This window comes from Symphalangus syndactylus, chromosome 11, assembly GCF_028878055.3.
Source record: "Symphalangus syndactylus isolate Jambi chromosome 11, NHGRI_mSymSyn1-v2.1_pri, whole genome shotgun sequence".
Classification (NCBI taxonomy): Eukaryota; Metazoa; Chordata; class Mammalia; order Primates; family Hylobatidae; genus Symphalangus; species Symphalangus syndactylus.
In genome coordinates, this window is record NC_072433.2 from 19,392,983 (window position 1) to 19,420,890 (window position 27,908).

General features: G+C 43.4%; 1 protein-coding gene across 2 annotated transcripts in view; it reads left to right on the forward strand.

The window, feature by feature from the left end:
* The window catches only part of GLG1 (golgi glycoprotein 1), a 163,359-nt gene that overhangs the window by 117,807 nt on the left and 17,644 nt on the right, over positions 1-27,908 (forward strand). For both annotated transcript variants that reach the window (XM_055233250.2, XM_063611556.1), the window contains 11 exons: positions 1,506-1,689; positions 3,353-3,567; positions 8,653-8,774; positions 11,715-11,816; positions 14,723-14,876; positions 17,878-18,015; positions 20,774-20,860; positions 23,339-23,401; positions 24,474-24,587; positions 25,709-25,797; positions 26,726-26,843. In XM_055233250.2, the coding sequence (XP_055089225.1) occupies positions 1,506-1,689; positions 3,353-3,567; positions 8,653-8,774; positions 11,715-11,816; positions 14,723-14,876; positions 17,878-18,015; positions 20,774-20,860; positions 23,339-23,401; positions 24,474-24,587; positions 25,709-25,797; positions 26,726-26,843 (1,386 nt within the window). The remainder of the gene's footprint in view (positions 1-1,505; positions 1,690-3,352; positions 3,568-8,652; positions 8,775-11,714; positions 11,817-14,722; positions 14,877-17,877; positions 18,016-20,773; positions 20,861-23,338; positions 23,402-24,473; positions 24,588-25,708; positions 25,798-26,725; positions 26,844-27,908) is intronic.

Consider the following 27,908-nt stretch of genomic DNA (forward strand, 5'->3'; position numbering starts at 1 on the left):
GTGGATCACGAGGTCAGGAGTTCAAGACCAGCCTGGCCAAGATGGTGAAACCCCGTCTCTACTAAAAATACAAAAATTAGTCAGATGTGGTGGCGGGCGCCTGTAATCCCACCTACTCGGGAGGCTGAAGCAGGAGAATCGCTTGAACCCGGGAGGTGGAGGTTGCAGTGAGCTGAGATCGCACCACTGCACTCCAGCCTGGGCGACAGAGTGAGACTCTGTCTCAAAAAAAAAAAAAACTTTCTCAATTTCTCTCAAACAATATTCTAATAATCTTATACCGAAATGTAAATGACTGATAAAGCTCACCCCTTTCAGAGGTGAGGTACTTGTGTTTTAAGCATATTTGGCTGAAACCAAGAAAATGAAACCCTGATTGTGATATCTAGATAGTGAGAAGCCAAGTCGGGTTCTCACTGTGGTTGTTTTTTTAGGTGTTTTTTTTGTTTTGTTTTGTTTTGTTTTTGTTTTTTTTTGAGGTGGAGTCTTTCTCTGTCACCCAGGCTGGGGTGCAGTGGCATGATCTCAGCTCACTGTAGCCTCTGCCTCCCAGGTTCAAGCGAGTCTCCTGCCTCAGCCTCCCTAGTAGCTATGACTACAGGCACCTGCCAACACGCCTGGCTAATTTTTGTGTTTTTAGTAGAGACGGGGTTTCACCATGTTGGCCAACCTGCTCTCAAACTCCTGACCACAGCTGATCCACCTGCCTCTCACTGTGGTTTTATATAAAATTCTCAGTGTGATTTTATATAAAATTCTCAGATGTTACTTTGGGGAGTAAAATCAGAGAATTTTATATAAAACCACACTAAGGTCAGCCCTGCCTCCTCAAGAAGTTTAGGTTAACCAAATCAATGTGCTTTCTAGGCAATTAGCTATTTAATTTTTCAGCAGCTATATCATTAAACATCCTCTTTTAGTTCTTTGTCCCTGGATGAATGCAAGAAAGTTGATGGCTTTTGAAATAACTAATTTTGTTATCTTGTCATTTACTTTCCTGTGTAGCTGAAGAAATGTTTCTCATTTCCTTTTTCTTGTATCATTTGAAGAATCTTATTCAAATCTTATTATTCAGATGATATAGAGTAATTGAATAATTGTATTTTAAAGCATTGAACAGAATATCCCAAATGTTATGTTAGTTGCCAGTTTGATGCTAGTGAAATTTATGTTAGGGGTATTGTTAAAGTGGAAAAGAATGCTGTGTGTCAAGTTAACGTATTGGGATCTATGAGATATTTACATGTTTTGGACAGCTGCTATCGCAGCAACAACTAGCAAGTGACTACAGAATTTCGAGGTTCCCCATCCACTTACCCCTGTCTCATGCCACACTAGTTTAAATCAATTGCGAAAATTTTAACCAAATTTAAAGATAGATATGTTGGTAATAACTGCAGTTGTTGACATGTTCTTGGCTGAGTCGCCACGCTCATCTTAGAGGTATACGTCAACAGTAAAGTTACATGAGTGGTCTCACGGCTGTTGCTGTTCTCTTTCCTCAGTGTCGAGAAGCACTCACAACCCGCCAAAAGCTGATTGCCCAGGATTATAAAGTCAGTTATTCATTGGCCAAATCCTGTAAAAGTGACTTGAAGAAATACCGGTGCAATGTGGAAAACCTTCCGCGATCGCGTGAAGCCAGGCTCTCCTACCTGCTAATGTGCCTGGAGTCAGCTGTACACAGAGGTAGCATTCATTTTTTTTTTTTTAATTATCATTTCTGTTCCTTTTTGGATTCACACTCTAAAAGCTTTATATATATAAACGTTAATTTCCTCCCATATTTGCTTTTTTGAGTATTTTTCATTTTTTTTTTTTTTTCCTTGAGACGGAGTCTCTCTCTGCCGCCCAGGCTGGAGTGCAGTGGCGCAATCTCAGCTCACTGCAAGCTCCGCCTCCCGGATTCACGCCCTTCTCCTGCCTCAGCCTCCCGAGTAGCTGGGACCACAGGCGCCTGCCATCGCACCCGGCTAATTTTTTGTATTTTTCGTAGAGATGGGGTTTCACCTTTTTTTGTTTGTTTGTTTGTTTTTTGTTTGTTTGTTTGTTTGTTTGTTTGAGACAGAGTCTCACTCTGTCCCCCAGGCTGGAGTGCAGTGGCGTGATCTCGGCTCACTGCAACCTCCGCCTCCTGGATTCAAGCAATTCTCCTGCCTCAGCCTCCCAAGTAGCTGGGATTACAGGCGAGCGCCACTACACCTGGCTAATTTTTGTATTTTTAGTAGAGACGGGGTTTCACCATGTTGGTCAGGCTGCTCTCAAACTCCCAGACTTAGGTGATCCGCCCACCTCGGCCTCCCAAAGTGCTCGGATTACAGGTGTGAGCCACCGCACCTAGCAATTTGTTTTTTTTTTTTATAGAGATGAGGTTTTGCCATGTTGGCATGCCGGGTCTCGAAACTCCTGCCCTCAAGTGATCCTCCCACCTTAGCTCCCAGAGTGCTAGGATTACAGGTGTGAGCCACCGTGCCCAGCTGAATAGTTTTCTTTTTTTTTTTTTTTTTTTTGAGACAGAGTCTCACTCTGTCACCAGGCTTTAGTGCAGTGGTGCAATCTCAGCTCACTGCTACCTCCAACTCCGTAGTTCAGCCTCCGGAGTAGCTGGGATTACAGGCACGCACCACTATGCCCGGCTAATTTTTGTATTTTTAGTAGAGATGGAATTTCACCATGTTGGCTATGATGACCTCGATCTCCTGACTTCGTGATCTGCACGCCTCGGCCTCCCAAAGTGCTGGGATTACAGGTGTGAGCCACTGCGCCTGGCCTAGTTTTCATTTTTGAAATACACATTGTGCAGCATTTTGAGGAGACTCAGGGTAGCGTGATTTAGCACATGGGTCAGACTTGGCTTCAAATTTTGGCTTTATTACTAAACAAACTGTCTGGGTGACCAGTTTTTGTTTTGTTCTAATCTTTTTATTTTAAGTTTTCCCCATTGGCATTTACAGCTCAAAGAAGTTGGGGGAGCTTATAGTGAATATCTTAAATGTAGTCTTTTCCAAAAGCTTTAATTGTGTAGGCCAGTGGAGATTGTTCTTTGGCTTTCATTTTTACCCTAATAGTTATCTTATTGATAAGATTTCCATGGGCAAAGCATTTGCATTATTAGTGCAGTAGTATAAAACCTGTTTCACTCAGAACAGTGACAGGAGAAGCCTGAATATCTGGAGTCTAAGCCTATTTTTTGCTGCTAAAGCTTTTGCTAATTCTAAGCTTTTCAGATGTTAACATGTCTGACAGGTATATTGTATTACAGATAGAAATATGTACTTTTAATAGGTGGTGATTTCTGATGCTAATGCATAGCATCACCCTTCGTAATGTTATGACTTACATCCTAACTTAGGGCGACAAGTGAGCAGTGAGTGCCAGGGGGAGATGTTGGATTACCGACGCATGTTGATGGAAGACTTTTCTCTGAGCCCTGAGATCATCCTAAGCTGTCGGGGGGAGATTGAACACCATTGTTCCGGATTACATCGAAAAGGGCGGACCCTACACTGTCTGATGAAAGTAGTTCGAGGGGAGAAGGGGAACCTTGGAATGAACTGCCAGCAGGCGGTAAGAAGACATTTGCTATTGGCATTTTGAATGTCCCATTTATCAGCAGAGGAGCCTCTTCCTGATGCTGTCCCACCTTGCTTTATATGGATCATCTGTGATACCACATTGAACATTAGGTGCTAATGACCAGAGACTGAACGTTGCTTCTTCAGGCATATCTCAGTAAGAATGTGGCATTTGCTACAGTGCAAAAGTTTGAGCTCATAATCAATAAAAAGAATTGTCTTCTTAGATAGATAGAATGCATTATTTGCTAGAGTTCCTAAAGAAAGGGCAGCTTGCTAGACTGGATTTCCTAAACTCAGAATCAAGGCAAACCAGGTTCCAATCAATGAGGACAGGTCCTCTACCAAGAGAGAATTTGCCGGTTGGAATAGGTTTGATTGAGTTGAGGCTGAAAAAGAGTTGATATGAATTGAAATTTTTTCTAAGAGTTTCTTTCTGTTACTGATTTGCAGCGTGGCATGAATTCCTGGCCTGAAGGGATCAAGAGAGCGTGTCATTTTTGAAATCACACTATCTTTTCTTCATATACTAGGGCAACTATGCATGGAAGAGCCATTTTCTTTTTAATTTAATTTAATGTTAAGTTCCAGGATACATGTGCAGGATGTGCAGGTTTGTTACATGGGTAAACATGTGCCATGATTTTTCTATCCCTAAACCTCACAGTTAGCATACTTTGCTTGGGAAGATAAAGTTCTTCTTGATCTAGCATTTATAAACAGTTGAATAACTATAAGTCAGGTACAAAACACAAGTTAATGTATTAGAGATTTAGTACATCTCTTTCATTCCTGTTGTCCATGTTGATTACTTTTTACTGGATAGGAGTCTTAGAGCAACTTAACATACCACGTGCACCAGTGTGCCCTGTGCAGTGAACTTTCCTTTAGGGAGCACAAGAGATAGTTTCGCTTTATATCCTAGAATAGTAGAAACTTGAGGCTCTCCTCCCTCAGTGTAACTTTAGAAAGCCACAATCAGTCCATTATTTTGTAGTTGGCATTTTTATTAAAAACTGGGTATCAACTCGAATTTTATTTTCCTGATAATCGTGTAAAATCAGATTTTTACAGTCTGAAACAAAACTTTGCAGTCTGAAACACAACAGTTTTATAGAATTTGGATGTGAAGTGAAATTATATCTTAGCTTTAGTTACTCACCTTGACCCAGAGTAGACACCAGTGCATGTGTGCACGTGTGTCTGTGTGTGTGTACACACACATGCATGTCTATGCATCCCATGGTGGGAAAATAGACAAATGTAACTTCTTTAAAATACCAACCTGGGCAGCAGGGAAGGCTTCTGGAATCTGCTGTTTGATTTTGCCACAGTGTTGTTGCTAAGGTGCAGTTGTTGCTGGTGACTTCCTTGGGAAACCTCTGTGCCAGTGTAGGTCCTGGGACCCAGACCAAAAATGAATCAGGAGACACCCTATATTTGCATTTTATCTTTAAAGCAGCACAGAAAGGTTGTTGTGGGGGAGGGGGGGGTTAGGAATGAACCTACCTTTTTTTTTTTTTTTTTTTTTTTTTGAGACGGAGTCTCACTCTTGTTGCCCAAGCTGGAGTGCAATGGTGCAATCTCTGCTCATTGCAACATCCACCTCCCGGGTTCAAATGATTCTCCTGCCTCAACCTCCCAAGTAGCTGGGATTACAGGCACCCACCACCAAGCCCAGCTAATTTTTGTATTTTTAGTAGAGATGGGGTTTCACCATGTTGGCTAGGCTGGTCTTAAACTCTGGACCTCAGGTGATCTGCCCGCCTCAGCCTCCCAAAGTGCTGGGATTACAAGTGTAAGCCACCATGCCCTGCCTAAACCTATCTTTTTACTGAGGCTACACTTGTGGTAAAGGATACAGAAAAAAGAAAATAGACTGGTTTGACTTTATTTCGAGGCACCCAATTCACACCCAGGTCTTTTTAAAATGTAGCTTGTTTAAAGAACTAGTGACTCAACTTGAAAGATACATAAGTACCGCCCACATCACCCTTTGTGCCCAGAAGAAAAGTACTTTCCAAATCTAGAGGGTGGCTTCAAGTAGTGAAACATATGGTTTTGCCCATATTAAATTTAGCCAAGTGGGGCTGGGCATGGTGGCTCACATCTATAATTGCAGAACTTTGGGAGGCCAAGGCAGGCAGATCACTTGAGGTCAGGAGTTCATGACCAGCCTGGCCAACATGGTGAAACCCCATCTCTACGAAAAATAAGAAATTAGCCAGGCATGGTGGTGCGCACCTGTAGTCCCAGCTACTCGGGAGGCTGAGGCAGGAGAATCGCTTGAACCTGGGAAGCAGAGGTTGCAGTAAGCCGAGATCGCACTACTGCCCTCCTGCCTGGGCAATAGAGCAAGACTCCATCTCAAAAAATAAAAAATTAAAACCTTAAAATAAAATAAAAAATAAATTTAGCCAGGTGGGAAAGAAGCGCTTTATTTTTATTTTTATGGACCCAGGGTTTTTAGCTTTTGCCCACAAAAATTGAAGGCCTAAATGATCCAAAGGGAGAAAAATGTCCTTAGTCTTCTACTACAGTATCCATCCCCAGTCAAATTGACAAATGTTTTAAAATAATTCGTTTTGGGGGAGTTTATTTTTATTTCTTTTTTGTTGTTTTTGTTTTTTAAGTGATGGGATCTCACCGTGTTGCCCAGGCTGGTCTCAAACTACTGGGCTCAAGCAGTCTGCCCTCTTTGGCCTCCCAAACTGCTGGCATTACAGGCATGAGCCACTGTGCCTGGCCCCTTTTTTCTTTCTTTTTCAAATTTTTCTTCCTAATACAGCAGACTTCAATACTTGTCTGTGGCTGACCATTGGTTTTCCCTGTTCTCTGCTTGGTGATTGATTTAGTGATTTCTCAACAGGTAGTAAGCTGTAAAGCGTAAGGATAATTATCATCTTGTTGAGTACTTACTCTCCCAAATGCACTATAATCATGAACTGTGAAATTCTCTTCGTTCATGGCTGAGTGTGGGCCCAGGCTCTCCTAGGCCAAAGATAACTGCCAGTCTTATTCTCTAGTCATCTCTCTGAAGCATTTTCCCAGGTTTTTCTAAGCATGCCAGGGGCTGGAATAGGTGTATAATCATGTAGCAATTCACATTTTCAGTGTTTATTTCCCACCCTACTGTCACTAAATTCCAGAGGGGTAATGATCCCTGGAACTGTTAGCCCACTAGGCTCTATAGGGCATTCATTTTTGCCTGTAAATAGTTGCAGTCTAGTGCATGTATTGTTTCTTAAAGTTTGCCTGTCAGTCATGGATATTTAACTGATACAGTTCTTGCAGAGACTTGCAGACTCCCATGTTGCTTCCAACTTTTCTCAGAAAAAGATGTAAATGCTTTGGTCTTTGTCAACAAATGTCATAAGTAACGTTGGTAATCATTCGATAGTAATTTTCCTACCAGCTAACCACAGCATTTTGTAGCTTTCCCAAATTGCCACCAAGAATTTTTGGTATAAATAACTTCTATCCTAGAATATTGGAAATCTTTCATGTTTCTCTCTTCTGGATTACCAGCTTCTTTCAGGATAATAGAATTTTGTGGGTTTTTTACTTTATTTCCTTTTGATTATGGTTCTCTGATAAATTTGTGATCTAACCTATGATCCCACAGTTGCTCCAGTGAAGGCCCTGTGGAATCATAGGTTAGATGTATAAGGATCAGAGGACAAATCAATGACACAACAGGGTTCCAGTTTTTTAACTTGGCAAAAGGGAACGCAAACCAGTAAGGATTATAGTTTTCAAATTTGTTTTCTATTATTAAAGATTTCTACCCCAGGTCTGGGTGTGGTGGCTCACGCCTGTAATCCCAGCACTTTGGGAGTTCGAGGCGGGCGGATCACTTGAGTTCAAGACCAGCCTGGCCAACGTGGCGAAACCTCATCCCGGCTGAAAATACAAAAGTTAGCCGGGAGTGGTGGCACATGCCCGTAGTCCCAGCTACTTAGGAGGCTGAGGCAGGAGAATCACATGAACCCGGGAAGTGGAGGTTGCAGTGAGCAGAGATCATGCCACTGCATTCCAGCCTGGATGACAGAGCGAGACTCTGTCTCAGGGGGAGAAAAAAAAAAAAAAGATTTCTACCCCAAAATACCATCTGCTACTTATCTGTAATAATAATCATCTTTCATGTCTGTAAAATGCTTTGCAGTTTATCTAATATTCTCCCATATATTATTATTTCTTACAATTTTCTGCAGTTAAACTAAAACTTAGAGGTAATCAATTTGTCCATGTTCTTAAAGCTAATCTGTCAGAGCCAGAACTATTAATAGAACTCAGTTCTTTTGATTTTAATTTAGTGCTTTTTCATCTATGCCCCAAGTGCCTTAAAGGCAGGAAAAAAATGTGAAGTACCTATTCTCCTGTCTTTCCTTTGTTCCATGACAAGATGGAAAAGTAAATGATAAAGAATATGGTCTCATTTCCAGCTGCATAATGACAAGTATTTTTCTATGTACTTATAATGAGCAAGCTCTGGTTTACCTCTTGGTTATAGAAAAATAGTTGAGGAAAATGGGAAATTATAAATACCATAATGTTGTTTTTTGTAATGGATATTTCTGCAAGTTAAATGAAATTGCACATCTGCTTTTAATAAAGCACAGCACACTTGACTTAATACCAGTGTCTTTGCAGCAAAATTGAAATTCTAGATTCTTATGACCCAATTAGGTCTCTAAGTGAAAATGTTCTTTATTTACTCTTGTCCACTTAATTCTGGCTTTGCTGGGAGCACCAGGTTTAGTAATCTGATTAACAAGTAGGCAGATAAAAGCAAAGAGGCCGCCTTCATATTCACGTTGTAAAGACCTCCAGGGATTATCGAGAATGTAGATAAGCAGTCCCCATCAATGACTCAAACAGAAAAACCTGCAGTCAAGGTAGGGCAACCAGTTGGAAAAGTATTTGGCAAAAGCTCTTGAGCTTGGCTAGTGACAACTGTAGACAGCTTTATTGGAGTACATTGTGGTAAATAGGACTGAGTAACTGTATGAAGACACTGCTCTTCCCTAGCACCTAAGTGACTTTCTTTCTTCCTTCTTAATTTGTTTTAATTCAGCTTCAAACACTGATTCAGGAGACTGACCCTGGTGCAGATTACCGCATTGATCGAGCTTTGAATGAAGCTTGTGAATCTGTAATCCAGACAGCCTGCAAACACATAAGATCTGGAGACCCAATGTAGGTTATCTTCTCCGTGGTATTTATCCATATTGTATTTTATTTGGCAGCACAGGGAACATTCCTTCAAATGACTTTTGGGTGGTTTGACATCTTAACTGAAATTTTGTTGAACAAGTTGAACATACACCAACTTTTATTAAAACTAGTATTGGAATTAAAACCTAGGATCGGCCTCATCCATGATATAGAGACACCTAGACCCAATATTGTGATGGTGTTTGCTGACAATGACTGAGCATATATGGACCTATTTATTAGGTTACTGAATAGCTTTATATCACGATCAAATAAAAATGAAAGAGAGAAACACTAAGGATAGGTGGTACATACTTTGGCACTCTGTACTTTTCATCCTAGTTGTATATTGACTCATTGTATACATTGACTACTTGGTAATCGTTAGAAAATACTTGAAACAGAAAATAGAAATAGAATACAAAATGTGGTAGTTGGAGGGAGTAGTAATGGACAAAATGAATACTAAAGTTGCAGCCAAGATCTAGAAAAGCTGAATAAATGCTGTATTAAAGTATTCTCATTATTTAGTTCTATGATGTAAAAACAGCTCTTAAACCATGGCTGGATGCAGCAGCTCATGCCTGTAATTGTAGTGCTTTGGGAGGCCGAGGTGAGAGGATCACTTGAAGCTATGAGTTTGAAACCAGCCTGGGCAATATAGCTAGGCAACATAAACGTTTTTAAAATCAGCTGGCGTGGTGGTGCATGCCTGTAGTCCCATCTACTTGGGAGGTTGATGTGGGAAGATTGCTTGAGCCCAGGAATTCAAGGTTACAGTGAGTTATGATCATACCACTGCATTCCAGCCCAGATGACAGAGCAAAACCCTGTCTCAAAAAGCCAAACCAGGCCAGGCACGGTGGCTCATGCCTGTAATCCCAGCACCTTGGGAGGCTGAGGCTGGCGGATCACCTGAGGTCCGGAGTTCGAGACGAGCCTCTAACCAACGTGGAGAAACCCCGTCTCTACCAAAAATAAAATTTTTTTTTTTTTTTCAAGACAGAATCTTTCTCTGTAGCCCAGGCTGGAGTGCAGTGGCGTGATCTCACTTACTGCTACCTCTGCCTCCCGTATCCCGGTTCAAGCAATTCTCCTGGTTCAGCCTCCCGAGTAGCTGGAATTACAGGCACACGACACCATGCCCAGCTAATTTTTGTATTTTTCGTAGAGACAGGGTTTTACCATGTTGGTTAGGCTGGTCTTGAACTCCTGACCTCGTGACCCACCCGCCTCGGCCTCCCAAAGTGTTGGGATTACAGGCATGAGCCACCACGCCCGGCCAAAAATACAAAATTAGTGGGGTGTTGGTGGCGCATACCTGTAATCCCATTTACTCAGGAGGCTGAGGCAGGTGGAGCCAAGATCATGCCATTGCACTCCAGCCTGGGCAACGAGCAAATCTCAAAAAAAAAAAAAAAAACCAGTTGCAAGTAAGAACAGCTTTCCCATTCTGCAAAAATCTTTTCTTTTTTTTTTTTTTTTTTTGAGATGGAGTCTCGCTCTGTCGCCCAGGCTGGAGTTCAGTGGCGCAATCTCGGCTCACTGCAAGCTCTGCCTCCCGGGTTCACGCCATTCTCCTGCCTCAGCCTCTCCGAGTAGCTGGGACTACAGGCGCCCGCCACCACGCCCGGCTAATTTTTTGTATTTTTAGTAGAGACGGGGTTTCACCGTGGTCTCGATCTCCTGACCTTGTGATCCGCCCGCCTCGGCCTCCCAAAGTGCTGGGATTACAAGCGTGAGCCACCGCGCCCGGCCACTGCAAAAATCTTTATAGCCTGCAGTTGGCCATACCTAACAACAAAATGAGTATAGTCCATGTTTGTCTCATGCTGCTATGCAAGAACTCCTGCTGTTCATGCTGTGCTAGAGAATTAGAAAATCATATTCTTCCTCAAAGCTTTCTGTGTGGTTAAACACACTTAAAACTAATTAAGAATATTTACCAATGTAAAAATAACCACATCAACCAAAGAGGGGGAAGGGGAGAGGGAAGAAGGAAGAACTGCTACAGATGAAAATACATTTAAGATACTTATCAGTTAACCTTTTCTGGATCCTGATTTGAACAAACTTGTAAAAAAAAAAAATAATTGAAAATATTTGGGCTGGACACGGTGGCTCACGCCTGTAATCTCAGCACTTTGGGAGGCCGAGTCGGGCGGATCACGAGGTCAGGAGATCGAGACCATCCTGGCTAACACAGTGAAACCCCGTCTCTACTAAAAATACAAAAAAATTAGCCGGGCATGGTGGTGGGCACCTGTAGTCCCAGCTACTTGGGAGGCTGAGGCAGGAGAATGGTGTGAACCTGGGAGGCGGAGCTTGCAGCGAGCCAAGATTGCGCCACTGCACTCCAGCCTGGGCGACAGAGCGAGACTCCATCTCAAAAAAAAAAAAAAAAAAAAATTGAAAACTAACAGGGTATTATATGATAGTAAAGCTTTTAAAATAATTGCTTAGTGGTGTGATAATGATATTAAGTCCTTATATTTTAAAGGAACATGCTGAAACATTTACAAACGAAATGATGGGGTATCTGAGATTTTGCTTTAAAATATCAGCAGAGAGGCCTAGAGTTAAAACAGACTTGGCCATAGATTGATAAAGTTATGGGGAGGAAAGGTGGCTGTTACATGATTCTGTACTTTGTGTGCTGGAAAGTTTTCATAACCAGTTAAAAATACAGCAGCTGCACACTGCTCTTGTGCATGCATAGTCTTCAGTGCTGAGTGGCTCTGAAGTTGATCGAAGGCATAACCACTGTCAGGTTCAGTTAATTTGAATGATTCTCAGAAAAATAAATCTGATTGCCCTAAGAAAATAACTAAAAGCCTTCTTCTACAGACCAGGGAAATATTATATTGACATAGAGTTCTGAACGCTTCTCTCTTGTTACAATTTTACCCATTTTATGGCTAGGATCTTGTCGTGCCTGATGGAACATTTATACACAGAGAAGATGGTAGAAGACTGTGAACACCGTCTCTTAGAGCTGCAGTATTTCATCTCCCGGGATTGGAAGTGAGTATTTTGAAGCCAAAGTAAATGTATTGCCTCAGCCTGTTCTCCTGTGTAGTCATAATTACCTGTATTTATAAAAATAATCAGTAGGAAACTCTTTTTGTTCAGTTGTGGGACAGCTAACACACTCCAATCCCCTGAAAAACTATTCTTTATCACTTTCAGAACATTATCTAGAAGCAGAGTCAGCCCACTATCAGCCTGTACCCCACATCCTTGTTCACTACTACTTTGGAAGTCAGGGTCAAAATGTTTCTGATACTACAAAGATCTGTCTAGTAAGAAGTATGGCACCTGTAGGGGTGGCAAAAGCACCTTCAGATATGTCTCTAAGAAGAAAATAGTGCAGTTGTGTTTTTATTGATTTGCAGTGGTTACGGGAATTGGCTTTTATTTATTCAGAGTTACTGAATTAAGTCTGTCTTAAGAGGTTTTTGTCAATAAGTGACAACTTGATTCTCTAATTTCCCTCTCATTCTGTTAACAAAAAGCGGCAGGGGTGGGAGGATGAACTAGGAGAAGGATCTGTATTACAGCCAGAATCACTGAGTTCATTGGCTGTCATTCGCCTCCTCTTTCCGCATCTTGCTTTCTCTCCCCACTTCCAAAGCAGCCAGTACTGGATCCGACTGCTCCTCTAGCTTTTCAAGTTCAGTGGCTTCTCCATTCGGTTGTTAAGCCACCATGGTGTGGTAGTTAACTTTTTTTGGTGATTAATATATATTTTGGCCAGACACAGTGGCTCACACCTATAATCCCAGCAGTTTGGGAGGCCTAGGCAGGAGGATAACTTGAGGCCAGGAGTTTAAGGCCAGCCTGGTCAACATAGCAAGACCTTGTCTCTACAAAAACTAAAAAAAGATTAGCCAGGTACGGTAGTGTGCACCTGTAGTCCTAGCTACTTGGGAGGCTGAAGCAGGAGATTCACTTGAACTGGGTGTGGTGGCTCACGCCTGTAATCACAGCACTTTGGGAGGCTGAGGCGGGAGGATCACAAGGGCAGGAGTTCGAGACCATCCTGGTTAACACAGTGAAACCCCATCTCTACTAAAAACACAAAATTAGCTGGGCTTAGGTGGTGCATGCCTGTGGTCCCAGCTACTCGGGAGGCTGAGGCAGGAGAATGGCTTAAAACCTGGGAGGCGGAGGTTGCAGTGAGCCGAGATCGCGCCTGGGCGACAGAGCGAGACTCTGTCTCAAAAAAAAAAGGAGATTCACTTGAGCCCAGGAGCTGTAGGTTATGGTGAGCTGTGATCATGCCACTGCATGCTAACAGTGAGACCCTATCTCAAAAAACGTGTGTGTGTGCATGTGTTTTGCCCACATACTTTACTAGAAAGAGATTACTTGAAGATTCAGTGTATTCTTATTTCTGTTCCTTCAAATTAGCTCTGGAAAGGACTACAGAAAGCTGGGCTGTAATTTCCCTTTGCTTACTCAGGCCATCTAAACCTAAATAGTCTACTGAGTGTATTGCCTTAATCAAAATCACGTTTTCTCCTCTAATTCCTTCCCCCATAATAAAAAAAAAGTGCTGCATAGTTACTCATTAAATATTCATTCTTAATAGTTACTCATTAAATATTAGCTTTTTTCTCCCATTAACTAGCCATCTACCAAAGTTGACAATATAATATGGACAGAATTAAGCATGCCCTGGTCTGATGTGGAGAGGAAGCAGGCTTATTGTCTAATCCACTGTCTCCAGATTCAGAGTTAAATGTCAAGGCTTATAAATATGATAAGCACACTCAAGTAACCAAAAAGATAACCACCTTACCTGGCACAGGAAGAAGAAAGAAAATTGAATAGGAGACTGTTTATCTTGCCATTTCCTGATCTTACTGAATCTAATATATTACATAGGGTTGAACTTCATTCCTACTTAGAAAAAGGTATTTAGTAAACAGTATTAAATAAAAAGTTGTGAATTGCCTGGTGGTGGCTACAACTCTAGTTTCCTGTGTTCAACCAGGGCATGTGAGTGCTAAGTCTATTAAAATGTTAGGTATCTAACAAAGCCAAGATATCTTTGAGGGAGAATTTAAATCTTCTGTAGAAGGTTAACAAACTTATTTTTTTTTTTTTTTTTTTTTTTTTGAGACGGAGTCTCGCTCTGTCACCCAGGCTGGAGTGCAGTGGCACGATCTCGGCTCACTGCAAGCTCCACCTCCCATGTTCACGCCATTCTCCTGCCTCAGCCTCTCCGAGTAGCTGGGACTACAGGCGCCCACCACCATGCCTGGCTAATTTTTTGTATTTTTAGTAGAGACGGGGTTTCACCGTGGTCTTGATCTCCTGACCTCGTGATCCGCCCGCCTCGGCCTCCCAAAGTGCTGGGATTACAAGCGTGAGCCACTGCGCCCGGTCCAACAAACTTCTATAGAAGGTTATTCTCCTGTCTAGGCCTCCCACAGTGCTGACCACTGTCTGTTCATTAAGAACAGAATTCATGGCTGGGTGCGGTGGCTTATGCCTGTAATCCCAGCACTTTGAGAGGCCAAGGCAGGCTGATTGCTTGAGCTCAGGAGTTTGAGACCTGTCTGGACAATATGGCGAGACTCTGTCTCTACCAAAAATATCAAAAAAGAGCCTGGTGTATGCCTGTTGCCCCAGCTACTTGGGAGGCTGAGGTCGCAGTATTGTCTTCAAGCCCTGGGGGACAGAGGTTCCAGTGAGCCAAGATAGCACCACTGCACTCTAGCCTGGGTGACAGATTGAGAGATCCTGTGTCAAAAAAAAAAAAAAAAAAATTCAGGAATATACTTTTACATATCTTCTGTCTCCACGCCCCTGGAAGTGATTATCAATGAGTATACAAGCAAACACCTCGTAAAAACCCTGAGCCTATGTTAGAAGGAAATGTCTATTAATTAGTGGTTATCTTTTAACTCTTAACCTTATAGGCTGGACCCTGTACTATACCGCAAGTGCCAGGGAGACGCTTCTCGTCTTTGCCACACCCACGGTTGGAATGAGACCAGTGAATTTATGCCTCAGGGAGCTGTGTTCTCTTGTTTATACAGACACGCCTACCGCACTGAGGAACAGGGAAGGAGGGTATGCAGTGAATATCGACTTCATTTCTTCTTATTGTCATTTGTTTTTTAAATTGTTTGCTGTATATTCTTCTGATTTCAGTCATCTTAAGAAAACTTTTTAGACTATTTTGTGGGGAGAGGATTGCTGCACTTCTAGAAATTTCTTCCTTCCATAAGTGCACTTAGAGTTGCCCTACCAGCTTCTATCATCTGATTTTATGTTTTTAACAAAGTGGTTGGGGGAAGATTTCCAGATTTTTTTTTTAATTCCCAAAATCTGAATCACAAATGGACAGTTAAATTCTGCTGTCCTAACTTTATTTAGGTTTAAGGATCCATTAGAAGCTTTTAGCCAGGCTTTTAGGCTTCTCCTCTTGGCAGCTGAACACATTCGCATTGTCTGCCCATGGACTGGTTGGAGCAGAAACCTCCATACCTCAGTCTCTTGGTATTTATCTGCCCCAACTGCTTTGTTTGGGAGGTTTGTGTGTGCTTGGCTCTCGGCAGCATCGGCTGCTTCCCGGTGCATACTGACATGCACTTGTTCTCCATGATGGCTTTCTCTACCTTCTGAGATGCTCCATTATCAGTCTGCCTTTGTTCCAGAGAGTTGAGATGGTATCACTTCTCATCCATCCTTAGAAATATGCCTTCTGAGCTTAATGCAAAAGCCTGGCTATCTCGAATCCAGAATGAGGGGACTCAGAAGGAAATGGCGTACTTCAGTTGCTACACCCTAACCCAGTGTTTATACTGCTGTGTGAGAAAACGGGGGAATTTTTTTTTTTTTTCTCTCCATATAATGAGCCTCTCATTAACCATGGGGGCTCCTAAATCCTGGCATCTTTCTAGTCACTATAGTGACTAGGGGGTAGGAGGTTTCTTCTCTTTTAAATAAGAAGGAGTTGGAGTCTAGGGTGCTAGTGTTCTTTTTTCTTTTTTTTTTTTTTAATTGAGGTGAAATTCGCGTAACATAAAATTAACCTTGTTTTTTTTTTTTGAGACAAAGTCTCACTCTCGAATGTGTCTCACTGCACACCAGGCTGGAGTGCAGTGGCGCAATCTTGGCTCACTGCAACCTCTTCTTCCTGGATTCAACTGATTCTCCTGCCTCAGCCTCCCGAGTAGCTGGGATTACAGGTGCCTGCCATCATGCCTGGCTAATTTTTTTTTTTTTTTTTTTGTATTTTTAATAGAGACGGGGTTTCACCATGTTGGCCAGGTTGGTCTTGAACTCCTGACCTCAGGTGATCCACCCATTTGGGCCTCCCAAAGCACTGGGATTACAGGCATGAGCCACCGCGCCTGGCCATAATAACTTTTTTTTTTTTTTGAGATGGAGTTTCGCTCTTGTTGACCCAGGCTGGAGTGCAGTGGCGCGATCGTGGCTCACCACAATCTCCGCCTCCTGGGTTCAAGTGATTTTCCTGCCTCAGCCTCCCGAATAGCTGGGATTACAGGCATGTGCCACTACGCCCGGCTAATTTTTGTATTTTTAGTAGAGACGGGGTTTCTCCATGTTGGTCAGGCTGGTCTCAAACTTCAGACCTCAGGTGATCCGCCCGCCTCAGCCTCCCAAAGAGCTGAGATTACAGGTGTGAGCCACCGCGCCCGGCCTTAACCATTTTAAAGAGAAAAATTCAGTGACATTTAGTACATTTACAATGTTGTGTGGTAATCATGTCTATCTAGTTTCAAAACACTCCATGACTCCAAAAGGAAATCCTGTGTTCTGTAGACAGTTACTTTCCATCCTTCCTGCCCCAGGTATGCTGGCTTTTTTTTTCTTTTTTGCAAGAGAGAGTAACTGTATCTGTCAATAACAGCTTTGTCATGGCCCTTGGAAAAATACTAGTTTTCGCCTGCTTTACCCTCTGCTAATTCTTCATAGCTCATCCAGAAGAGTCCAGTCCTGTCTCATAATAACTGTTATATCTACGTTTTCCTGCTTTTTCTGATTTAGGTCAATTTGAGCTCATTTCTCCTGAGTCAAGTATATATACTCTCTTGAATTGGATCTGACCTTCTACTTGGCGTTCATAGACTGACAAATTAGTTTTGCTAAACAAAACAAACATAAAACTCTCCAACTAACCTAGTCTGAATGAAGCCAGTTCACTTTTATCAGGATACTCTCATAAAAGAATGTTGTTTTATATGGTATATTAGAAACTGCTGAATATGTATAATTGCATTCCTAAAGATACGGGCTTTTTGAAGCCTCCTTCACATTTTATTTTTTGATTTATTTTTTTTTTATGTATTTTTTTTTTTTTTTTTTTTTTTTTTTTGAGACGGAGTCTCGCTCTGTCGCCCAGGCTGGAGTGCAGTGGCGCAATCTCGGCTCACTGCAAGCTCCGCCTCCCGGGTTCACGCCATTCTCCTGCCTCAGCCTCTCCGAGTAGCTGGGACTACAGGCGCCCGCCACCGCGCCCGGCTAATTTTTTTGTATTTTTAGTAGAGACGGGATTTCACCGTGGTCTCGATCTCCTGACCTCGTGATCCGCCCGCCTCGGCCTCCCAAAGTGCTGGGATTACAAGCGTGAGCCACCACGCCCGGCTTATGTATTTTTTTTTTTTGAGACGGAGTTTCGCTCTTGTTGCCCAAGCTGGAGTGCAATGGTGCATTCTTGGCTCACCACAACCTCCGCCTCCCAGGTTCAAGCAATTCTTCTGCCTCAGCCTCCCGAGCAGCTAGGATTACAGGCATGTGCCACCATGCCTGGCTAATTTTGTATTTTTAGTAGAGACGGGGTTTCTCCATGTTGGTCGGGCTGGTCTTGAACTCCCGACCTCAGGTGATCTGCCTGCCTCAGCCTCCCAGAGTGCTGGGATTACAGGCGTGAGCCACCGCACCTGGCCGCAACATTTAATTTTTATTCTGGAAGATATTGGAGGTGTAAAATTTGGGAAATAAAATACAGGGTTATTTGTTAGTTTCCGCATAACAGGTTTATCTCATATCTTTGTGTTTTTGTTTTGTTACCTTTCAAGTATTTAGCTCATTTTTTCTCATGCAGCTCTCACGGGAGTGCCGAGCTGAAGTCCAAAGGATCCTACACCAGCGTGCCATGGACGTCAAGCTGGATCCTGCCCTCCAGGATAAGTGCCTGATTGATCTGGGAAAATGGTGCAGTGAGAAAACAGAGACTGGACAGGTAGGTGACATCGCTTTCTGTTTATCTTACAATAATGATGATGTTAATGTTTAACGTTTTATGCAGAGTACAAACACCATAAAATCCATCTTTCTTTACCTTACAGACCTGATTTGTTGTATTATTCAATATTTTCTCTGGAAGAAATTCTCAGGAAAATTTTCTCTCTGGTCTTTGTATCAGGAATAGTTGGCAGCGAGTTTGTCTTTGCATTATGGTTTTTGTATTTTGTATTTGATTATTTTCCCTCTTCCTGTTGCTTATTAAAACTTCTAGAGCCAAAGGTATGGCCTGCCTCTTACAGGTATATAAGATTTCATGGTAGGCATTTTTGTAGAAAGCTTACTACTGGGTACATTTCACATCCTCTTAACGTATTTTCCTTTCCTTTTTGTTTCTCATCTTTATTCGTTTTACTCATTTTTAATTCATTTTCTCCATTAAGTCCTTTTGAGATAAGCAGGGTGTAAATCTGTGCATATGTGAGTACTGGTCTGCATGAATAGTGGGCATGCCCTAGAACAGTCCCACAAAACATATAGAAATGGAATTTTTTCTCACCTGGTTGACAAATTGAAGCTCAGAAAAGTTAAGTGTATACGTTTCCTTACCTAAAATTCAGTTCAGTTCATTATATAGCCTCTCTATCTGGGAAGCAGAGGGAAGGAGCAGCCCCCAAGAATTCCCTGAGTGCTATGATTGGCTCCTTAGGATTGTGTCCCAATATAAGGGAAAGAAGGAAAGATGCATGACTGCAGGTCATGTGAGAAGCTAGCTGTCTTCCATCTGAATGCAGGATACTCAGCAGTAGGAGTAGCTGCGTGTTTAAAGCCACATAAATACTCAAGGAGTGAACTCAGGTTTCTGGGTTCTATTTGTACCACTACAAAACCCCCTCTGGAAGTACAGTATGAAAAAGTTACACGTACAGGAATTGGACTTTTTAAAGAAGAAACGTGGTTGCCTACTCAGGTCTGTTGAGCATAGTACTATCATGTTTGGCAGTCTGTTTCCTGAGCCTGCTACAATTCTGTTGGGTATATTGTTAGAAAATGCTTATAGTTGAGCTTTCTGTTGCCTCTGTCCAATGAAACAAGGGATATGGTGATTTGGAATCTCAGAAAATAGTTTCCTTTAGAACCCCGAGTAAAGTAAACTTTAGAAAGCTGCACTATATTGCAGTCCGTCATGGAGAAGCTAAACTTAAGAATTCTTTTTTTTTTTTTATTTTGAGACAGTTTCGCTTTGTCACCCATGCTGGAGTGCAGAGGCACGATCTCGGCTCACTGCAACCTCTACCTCCCGGGTTCAAGCAAATCTCGTGCCCCAGACTCCTTAGTAGCTGGGATTACAGGCACCTGCCACCACACCCACCTGATTTTTTGTATTTTAGTAGAGACAGGGTTTCACCATGTTGCCCAGGCTGGTCTCGAACTCCTGAGCTCAGGCAGTCTACCCGTCTCGGCCTCCCAAAGTGCTAGGATTACTGGTGTGAGCCACTGTGACCAGCCAGGATTCTGTTAATAGGATCTTTCTCTTAGCCATTTATTTTACTCCCAAAAGTTTGGGGTATTTTCCTTTAGCTTTTTTTTTTTTTCTTTTATTCTATAATTCCTACAACTCCTCTCTTCCCCTCACATTCTAATTCTGAAACAGAGAGATTCTTGCAGAATAGTAAGTTAAACTTGATCCTTTAACGGAGCACTTTGCTGAGAAATAGCTGTTGATATGCTTTGTGAAAGTGAGCTGATACGATACTTGAAACCTCTAAACCTGTAAACCTCTAGAAGGAATAGTAATAGACTAATGCTACAGATAGCTCCAGCTTGGTTTCCAAAGCCCAGACAAGATAGCTTTTAGGTACCCAAACTCTAGTGTGTTCACTTGTTTTTCTTCAGAGGACCCTTTTGATGTATACTGGAGTTAGAATCCCAGATCTGACTTGCAGGAGCTATCAGTTCTATCCTGTGTTCCAGACCCCTGCTCCCAATTACTTTGCCAATAAAGAATCTTAAAATAATCTGTGCTCTTCACTGTGAATTTGTCTGATGATCATTATTAAAGTGCATATTTAAAATGAGAGGTGACAAATTATCAAAGCACAGATTAAAAATGGAATCAAGGCCTGATAAGGTTTTTAGACTTTGAGGACACTTGAAGATTGATTCTCCTTGCACTTGTAGATTTGGTCTTCTGAGGGATTTGCACGGCTCTTTTTTTTTTTTTTTTTTTTTTGAGATGGAGTTTCACTCTTGTTGCCCAGGCTGCGGTGCAGTGGCACGATCCTGGCTTAGTGCAGCCTCCGCCTCCTGGGTTCAAGCGATTCTCCTGCCTTAGCCTCCTGAGTTGCTGGGATTACAGGCGCCCACCACCGCACCTGGGTAGTTTTTGTATTTTTAGTAGGGATGGGGTTTCGCTGTGTTGGCCAGGCTGGTCTCGAACTCCTGACCCCAGGTGATCTGCCCACCTCAGCCTCCCAAAGTGCTGGGATCAAAGGCGTGAGCCACCGTGCCCAGCCTTTGCATGGCTCTTGTGCCCACTTGGCCCTCATAACCAACCTGCTACATGAAGTAATTATCTTTTCAACAATCTTAGTCTGGGGAATTAAGCAAAGCTTTTGTGTCCTGTTCAGTGAGGTAGTTTTAAAAAGGAGAAAGGAGGACCACTGAAAAGGGAAGTGTCATGATGCTGATATCTCCCCTTCCCTTGTTCATGTATGTGACTGATAAATGCCAGTGGCTTGCCTTTATATTTGCAGGAGCTGGAGTGCCTCCAGGACCATCTGGATGACTTGGTGGTGGAATGTAGAGATATAGTTGGCAACCTCACTGAGTTAGAATCAGAGGTAAGTGGTATGCAGCTTACTCATTGGAGGAGAGTGGCTGCCAGCATCCTGGCCTTTTGTGTTTGGTTCTGCTGTTTCTAGACTCCTGAGAGTGCAGATTCTCTGTCAATCAAAAGAAACCTGATCAAATTTTCCATATTTGTTTTATAAAGAAGTATATTATGTTGCTTTGTGAGCCCCTTCCCTCATTTCTCTAGAAAAACACTCTATACAGCTCTTTGGTTTTCTTCATAAATTAGATTTATCATACTCATTAGACTTGCCTCTGTTTCCCCCTTAAGATAGCAGCTGTACGGCCGGGCGCGGTGGCTCATGCCTTGAATCCCAGCACTTTGGGAGGCCGAGGCGGGCGGATCACGAGGTCAGGAGTTCAAGACCAACTTGCCCAACATAGTGAAACCCCGTCTCTACTAAAAATACAAAAATTAGCTGGGCGTGGTGAAACACGCCTGTAGTGCCAGGTACTTGGGAGGCTGAGGCAGGAGAATCACTTGAACCCGGGAGGCGGAGGTTGCAGTAAGCCTAGATTGTGCCACTGTACTCCAGCCTGGGCAACAGAGGGGGAGACTCTGTCTCAAAAAAAAAAAAAAAAATAGCAGCAGTACTTCACATCACAGTCACATTCAAGAGCAATCTACACATTCCCATTCTCTCATCCCTCGCTCTTTTAGTTAGGTCATTTGGTAATGTTTGTGTGTTTCAGAACATAAAAGCTGAGGACTTCCAGCTCAGCATGGAAGATTGAATACCTGTGTTTATCCCTGTTCCATGCTGAAACCCACTAAAATATTTTAAAAATGGGATTAGAGGCCAGGTGCAGTGGCTCACGCCTGTAATCCCAGCACTTTGGGAGGCCAAGGCGGGCGGATCACAAGGTCAGGAGATCGAGACCATCCTGGCTAACATGGTGAAACCCCATCTCTACTAAAAATACAAAAAAATTAGCCAGGTGTGGTGGCGGGTGCCTGTAGTCCCAGCTACTCAGGAGGCTGAGGCAGGAGAATGGCGTGAACCCGGGAGGTGGAGCTTGCAGTGAGCCGAGATCACACCACTGCACTCCAGCTCGAGCAACAGAGTGAGACTGTGTCTCAAAAAAAAAAAAAAAAAGGTCAAGACCATCCTGGCCAACACAGTGAAACCCCATCTCTACTAAAAATACAAAAATTAAATTAGCTGGGCATGGTGAAACAGGCCTGTATTGCCAGGTACTTGGGAGGCTGAGGCAGGAGAATCACTTGAACCCGGGAGGCAGAGGTTGCAGTGAACCGAGATTGCGCCATTGCACTCCCGCCTGGGCCACAGAGCCAGACTCCGTCTCAATAAAAAGAAAAAAAAAGGGATTAGAAACCCTCATAAAGCACTGGGATGTTATTTAGAAATACAGAGGAGGGCAGCTAAACATGTTAAAGTTATTTTGTGGGGCCAGAAATCAGAGAAGTGGGGAACTACCATTTTGTCTTAAACCTTTTAGTACTCCATTTGAATTATCATAATTGGCATTATGTAAAATTACACTTCTCAACCAGTTCTTTTTTGCTTTCTAGTTTTCAGGAGTTCATTGCCTTCTCTCATTTTGTCATCTCCTCTCACATTATCATTATCATTATCATCATGGACTTATGAGAGCAGTCTGGGTGTATAGCTCTTTAAAGGAAGGTGTTTTTTCAGGAGCTAGTGTTGCACAGAGAAACCTCTGTTTAAAGGCATTATTAGTATGTGTTCCCCAGAAACAGTGATTTGGCATCTGCTTTGAGGGCAGTGCTCTGGCTTATGAGCTTATAAACTGAAGATAGATATCAGTTACCCCTATTTTCATTTTGAACTACTTAGCATTTTGGGAAAATCTCCAAAGGCTTTGCATACTCTAATGTTATTGCTACATGTGTTTTTTTTTTTTTTTTTTTTTTTTTTTTTTTTTTGAGACGGAGTCTTTCTCTGTCCCCCAGGCTGGAGTGCAGTGGCGCGATCTCGGCTCACCACAACCTCCACCTCCTGGGTTCACGCCATTCTCCTGCCTCAGCCTCCCGAGTAGCTGGGACCACAGGCGCCCGCCAACACGCCTGGCTAATTTTTTGTATTTTTTAGTAGAGACGGGGTTTCACTGTGTTAGCCAGGATGGTCTCGATCTCCTGACCTCGTGATCCACCCGCCTCGGCCTCCCAAAGTGCTGGGATTACAGGCTTGAGCCACCGCGCCCGGCCAGCTACATGTGTTTTTACCTCACTTTTCTTAATTCTGCCTTCTCATTTGTTCAGGCCGAAAGCAAGTATGTCTCTAAAAATTTGCCTTTCAAAGTATAACAGAGGAGCAGTTCTATGTTTATTCTGGGGCTATCTACTTCAAATACTAGAATCGTTTCCAAAAGTATGTATTAGATTATTTGCCCATCAGATATTACTGATTCAGAAAGAGGAACTGCTCCTCCTCCACCCATGCTCTTTCTAAAGCAGAAGTATTAATATATTTAATCTTCTACAGGATATTCAAATAGAAGCCTTGCTGATGAGAGCCTGTGAGCCCATAATTCAGAACTTTTGCCACGTAAGTGATGTCTGGAGGAGCAAGGGTTAAAAACAGAAATAAATTGACGGGGACTCTCCCCCGAGTATCTCAGACTCATCTCTGTCTTCAGCATGTGTTACTTTTGAGTGTTAGCCAGCTTTGACAAGTTAAAATTAAAAATGTAAACAGGCCAGATGTGGTGGCCAATACCTGTAATCCCAGCACTTTGAAGCCAAGGAGGAGCACTGGAGCCCAGGATTTCAAGACCAGCCTGGGCAACATGGCAAAATTCTGTCTCTACAAAAAATAGAAAAAATTAGCTGGGCGTGGTGGTACACACCTGTAGTTCAGTTACCTAGGGGGCAGAGGTGGGAGGATCACTTGAGCTCAGGAGGTCGAGGCTGCAGTGAGCAGTGATTGTGCCACTGCACTCCAGCCTAGGCAACAGAGTGAGACCCTGTCTAAAAAAGAAAAAAGAAAATGTAAACAAGATCAAGAGAGAAGTGCCACCATCCTGGAACCTGTGTTTGATTAGCTTTTGTAGGTAAAAGCAGGTATGTGTCTAGCAGCAGTTACTGAGTTGCCCTTTTTAAGAAGAGATGGAACAGGGAAACCCCCATTAGTATGCAGGGTTGATTCCAGTACATCAGCCTAGGAATTGTTAGCATCAGCCTAGGAATTGTTAGCAGTAATAGTGGCTCCTCCTTCCAACTGTCTCCTAGTACCTCAATATTGAGTGAATTCTGATTATTTCATATTCATTTACTGAACTGTTTAAATTGTGGGAGTGAAACATACCCAGGAACCTTTAGGATCTGACACTTGGGAGGCTATGTTAGATATTATCCCAAAAGCCAGCTGCTTTTCGGAAAGTGAACAAAAAAAGCATATATTCTTGTCTCATACAGAACACAATGCTGTGTCAGTTTTATGCCACTGAATGTATACCACTGTGATTCTTCGGGCTTATTTTGATTACAATTTATGGTGTATCTTTTTTTTTTGTGAGGGCTTCTAGAATCAACCCTGCTTGCATTTGTTTCGGACTGGGCTACACGTTTTGTTCATTAATTGTTACCAATGAAGTGTAAATGCTTGCTGTCTTCCCCAGGATGTGGCAGATAACCAGATAGACTCTGGGGACCTGATGGAGTGTCTGATACAGAACAAACACCAGAAGGACATGAATGAGAAGTGTGCCATCGGAGTCACCCACTTCCAACTGGTCAGTGACACCTGGCTGCCGATATCCCATCATAGCTGCCTGGATGTTGACTGAATCCTTTCCTTTTTTGGAACATCAGAGCACCTCTGATGTTCTGTTAAAAATCCTTTTTTTCCAGCCAGGCACGGTGGCTCACGCCTGTAATCCCAGCACTTTGGGAGGCCGAGGTGGGTGGATCACTTGAGGCCAGGAGTTCGAGACCAACCTGGGCAACATGGTGAAATTCCATCTCTACTGAAAATACAAAATTAGCCGGGCATGGTGACCCACACCTGTAATCCCAGCTGTTTCAAAGGCTGAGGCAGGAGAATTGCTTGAACCTGGGAGGCGGAGGTTGTAGTGAGCCGAGATCGCCACTGCACTCCAGCCTGGGCAACAGAGCAAGATTCCATCTTAACAACAACAAAAAAATCATTTTTTCCAGCCGGGCATGGTGGCTCACGCCTGTAATTCCAGCACTTTGGGAGGCTGAGGCAGGCTGATCACCTGAGGTCAGGAACTCGAGACCAGCCTGGCCAACATGGTGAAACCCTGTCTCTATAAAAAATACAAAATTAGCTGGGTGTGATGGCGGGTGCCTGTAATCCCAGCTACTCGGGAAACTGAGGCAGGAGAATCACTTGAACCGGGAGGCAGAGGTTGCAGTGAGCCGAGATCGCACAACTGCACTCCAGCCTGGATGATGAGAAAGGCTTTGTCTAAAAAAAAAAAAAAAAATTTTTTTCAAATATATGTCGTATTTTTATTTAGGATGGATGGATGGATGGATGGATGGATGGATGGAAGAAAGGAAGGAGGGAAGGAAGAAGGGAGGGAAGGAGGGAGGGAGGGAAGGAAAGAGGGAGGGAGGGAAGGAAGGAAAGGAAGGAAGGGAGGGAGGAAGGAAGGAAGGAGGGAGGGAAGGAGGGAGGGAGGGAAGGAAGGAGGGAAGGAAGGAAGGAAGCCTGCCTGTTGTAGGGGGAGTACTGGAGAGATGAGCAGGTCATGATGTCTCAGGTGTGGGGCAAGCCATGCAGGGTCTTGTAAACAGGCTTGTAAGAGCTATATGAAAAAGTGCCCCCTACCACTACTGACCACAAGTTGCCACAAAACTTCTGACTTTCTTTCTCTTCACCTTTCAGGTGCAGATGAAGGATTTTCGGTTTTCTTACAAGTTTAAAATGGCCTGCAAGGAGGACGTGTTGAAGCTTTGCCCAAACATAAAAAAGAAGTATGTAGCTTGTAGTTGTTTCATTCCACTTTCCCGAAGTCCCTCTTAGCTCCGGAATGAGTATGCGCGATGTCAGGCAGCCCTCCTGCTGCCTGGTGGGGTTAGCCCTGGAGGTCTCCCGCGTCTCTCCTTTGATTAGCGTGGCAAGCACTTCAACTGTCTGGACAGAGCATCTGGCGATGGTAGTTCTCACATGGAGGTCCCACAGGCTAAAGGAGCATTTTTAATTTTTCTTTCCAGGTCAGGCCATCTAACTGATGAAGTAGGGGTGGATTATGTACTTAGAGAAGCAGGGTGCAGTGTGAGTGAAAGAGGTGAACTGACCTCTTCCCTGCGTCGTCCTGTTATGTCATCTCATCTAAGATGCAGCAGTTTTTGTATTGGGTTAGATATTTAGTGAAGAAACAGAATCTTTATTAATTTAAGAATTAAGTCTTAATGAGGAAACTGATAAGCTTTTTCAGCGTGGCTGCCCAGATTCTTCCATGTTGCTATTTGAAAGGGCCATTTCTAGAACACTTGCCCTAATATAAACCAAATTCCCAATTTGCTCTGGTTTCTCTACCTTTCAGGAGTGAGTTTCACAGTAGGTCAAAGGTACAGTCCTAGAGTTAGCAGCATTCCTCTGTGGTCACATGTTTTTAACACAGATGTTGAACTGTCCTTGCACACGTGTGCCCTGTCTGGCTTCCCCTTCCGTCAGGAATGTAGTCAGCGTTCATGCTGCTGCCTGCCTTTCATGACACCCACAGTCAAATTGCAGCTTTTAGCACCCTGAAAAAAAAAAAAAAAAACAGCCTTACAGGAAAGACATTCCCCAAAAGGGCATCTTGAATTCTTAATGGTGTGACCCCCCCGCAGCCCGGCTCTCAGGCCATCTGCCCTTGTGTGGCCCCAGCCAGCCTCCAGCTTCTCCTTTCGTCTGCAGGGTGGACGTGGTGATCTGCCTGAGCACGACTGTGCGCAACGACACTCTGCAGGAAGCCAAGGAGCACAGGGTGTCCCTGAAGTGCCGCAGGCAGCTCCGCGTGGAGGAGCTGGAGATGGTAATGCCTCCCAGCCTCTGCTCCCAGAAACCACAGTGGGCCAGGGCTTGGAAAGTTGGGGAGAGGCTAGGGCAAGGGGGAGGCATTTTATCCACTACTGTGATGGTTAAGACTTGAAGTCCTGTGCAAAAGTTTTACCATACGACCATTAGCTTCCTAGGGCATTCTTTTGATTTTGAATGATAAAACCTTTCTTCCCACATATAACTGGAAGTCCAGCTGTAAGACAGGCTCTAACTAAGCATGTGATCCAATCACTGGATCAGTAATGCCCTCAGGGGCCGGGTTCGGTGGCTCATGCAGGTAATCCCAGCACTTTGGGAGGCTGAGGCAGGTGGATCACTTGAGGTCAGGAGTTCAAAACCAGCCTGGCCAACGTGATGAAACCCTGCCTGTACTAAAAGAGACTTAGGCCAGCGAGGTGGCTCATGCCTGTAATTCCAGCACTTTGGGAGGCCAGTGCGGTCAAATCACTTGAGGTCTGGAATTCAAGACCAGCCTGGCCAACATGGCGATACCCCATCTCTACTAAAAATACAAAACTTAGCCAGCTGTGGTGGCACATACCTGTAATCCCAGCTACTTGAGAGACCGAGGCAGGAGAATCACTTGAACCGGGAGATGGAGGTTGCAGTGAGCCGAGATGGTGCCACTGTACTCCAGCCTGGGTGACAGAGCGAGACTGTCTCACAAAAAAAAAAAAAAAAAGAGAGAGAGACTTATTTCAAGCTGGAAGATTTGGTTCCCTAACTTTGAGCCTAGCTCTTTCATTAAAGTAATAATAAAAGTAGAACTCTACATTTATATAATGGTTTTGACTTTCCAAAGTGATTTTCACATCTCAGCAGTCCTGTGAAGGACTAAATAAGGTGTTTCAGGGTAGACTTGGCATTCTGTTTTGCAAAGAAGGTCCAAGGCCTTGCAGCTAGTTGGTGACAGAATTGAAAGTAAAGCCTGATTCTCTTGCTGCAAGGCCACTTTGCTATGTAGAAGCCAGGGTCACTAGACAAGATGCAGTCAACAAATAAGCTTATAGAACATATGACATCTCCAGCCTAAACCAAG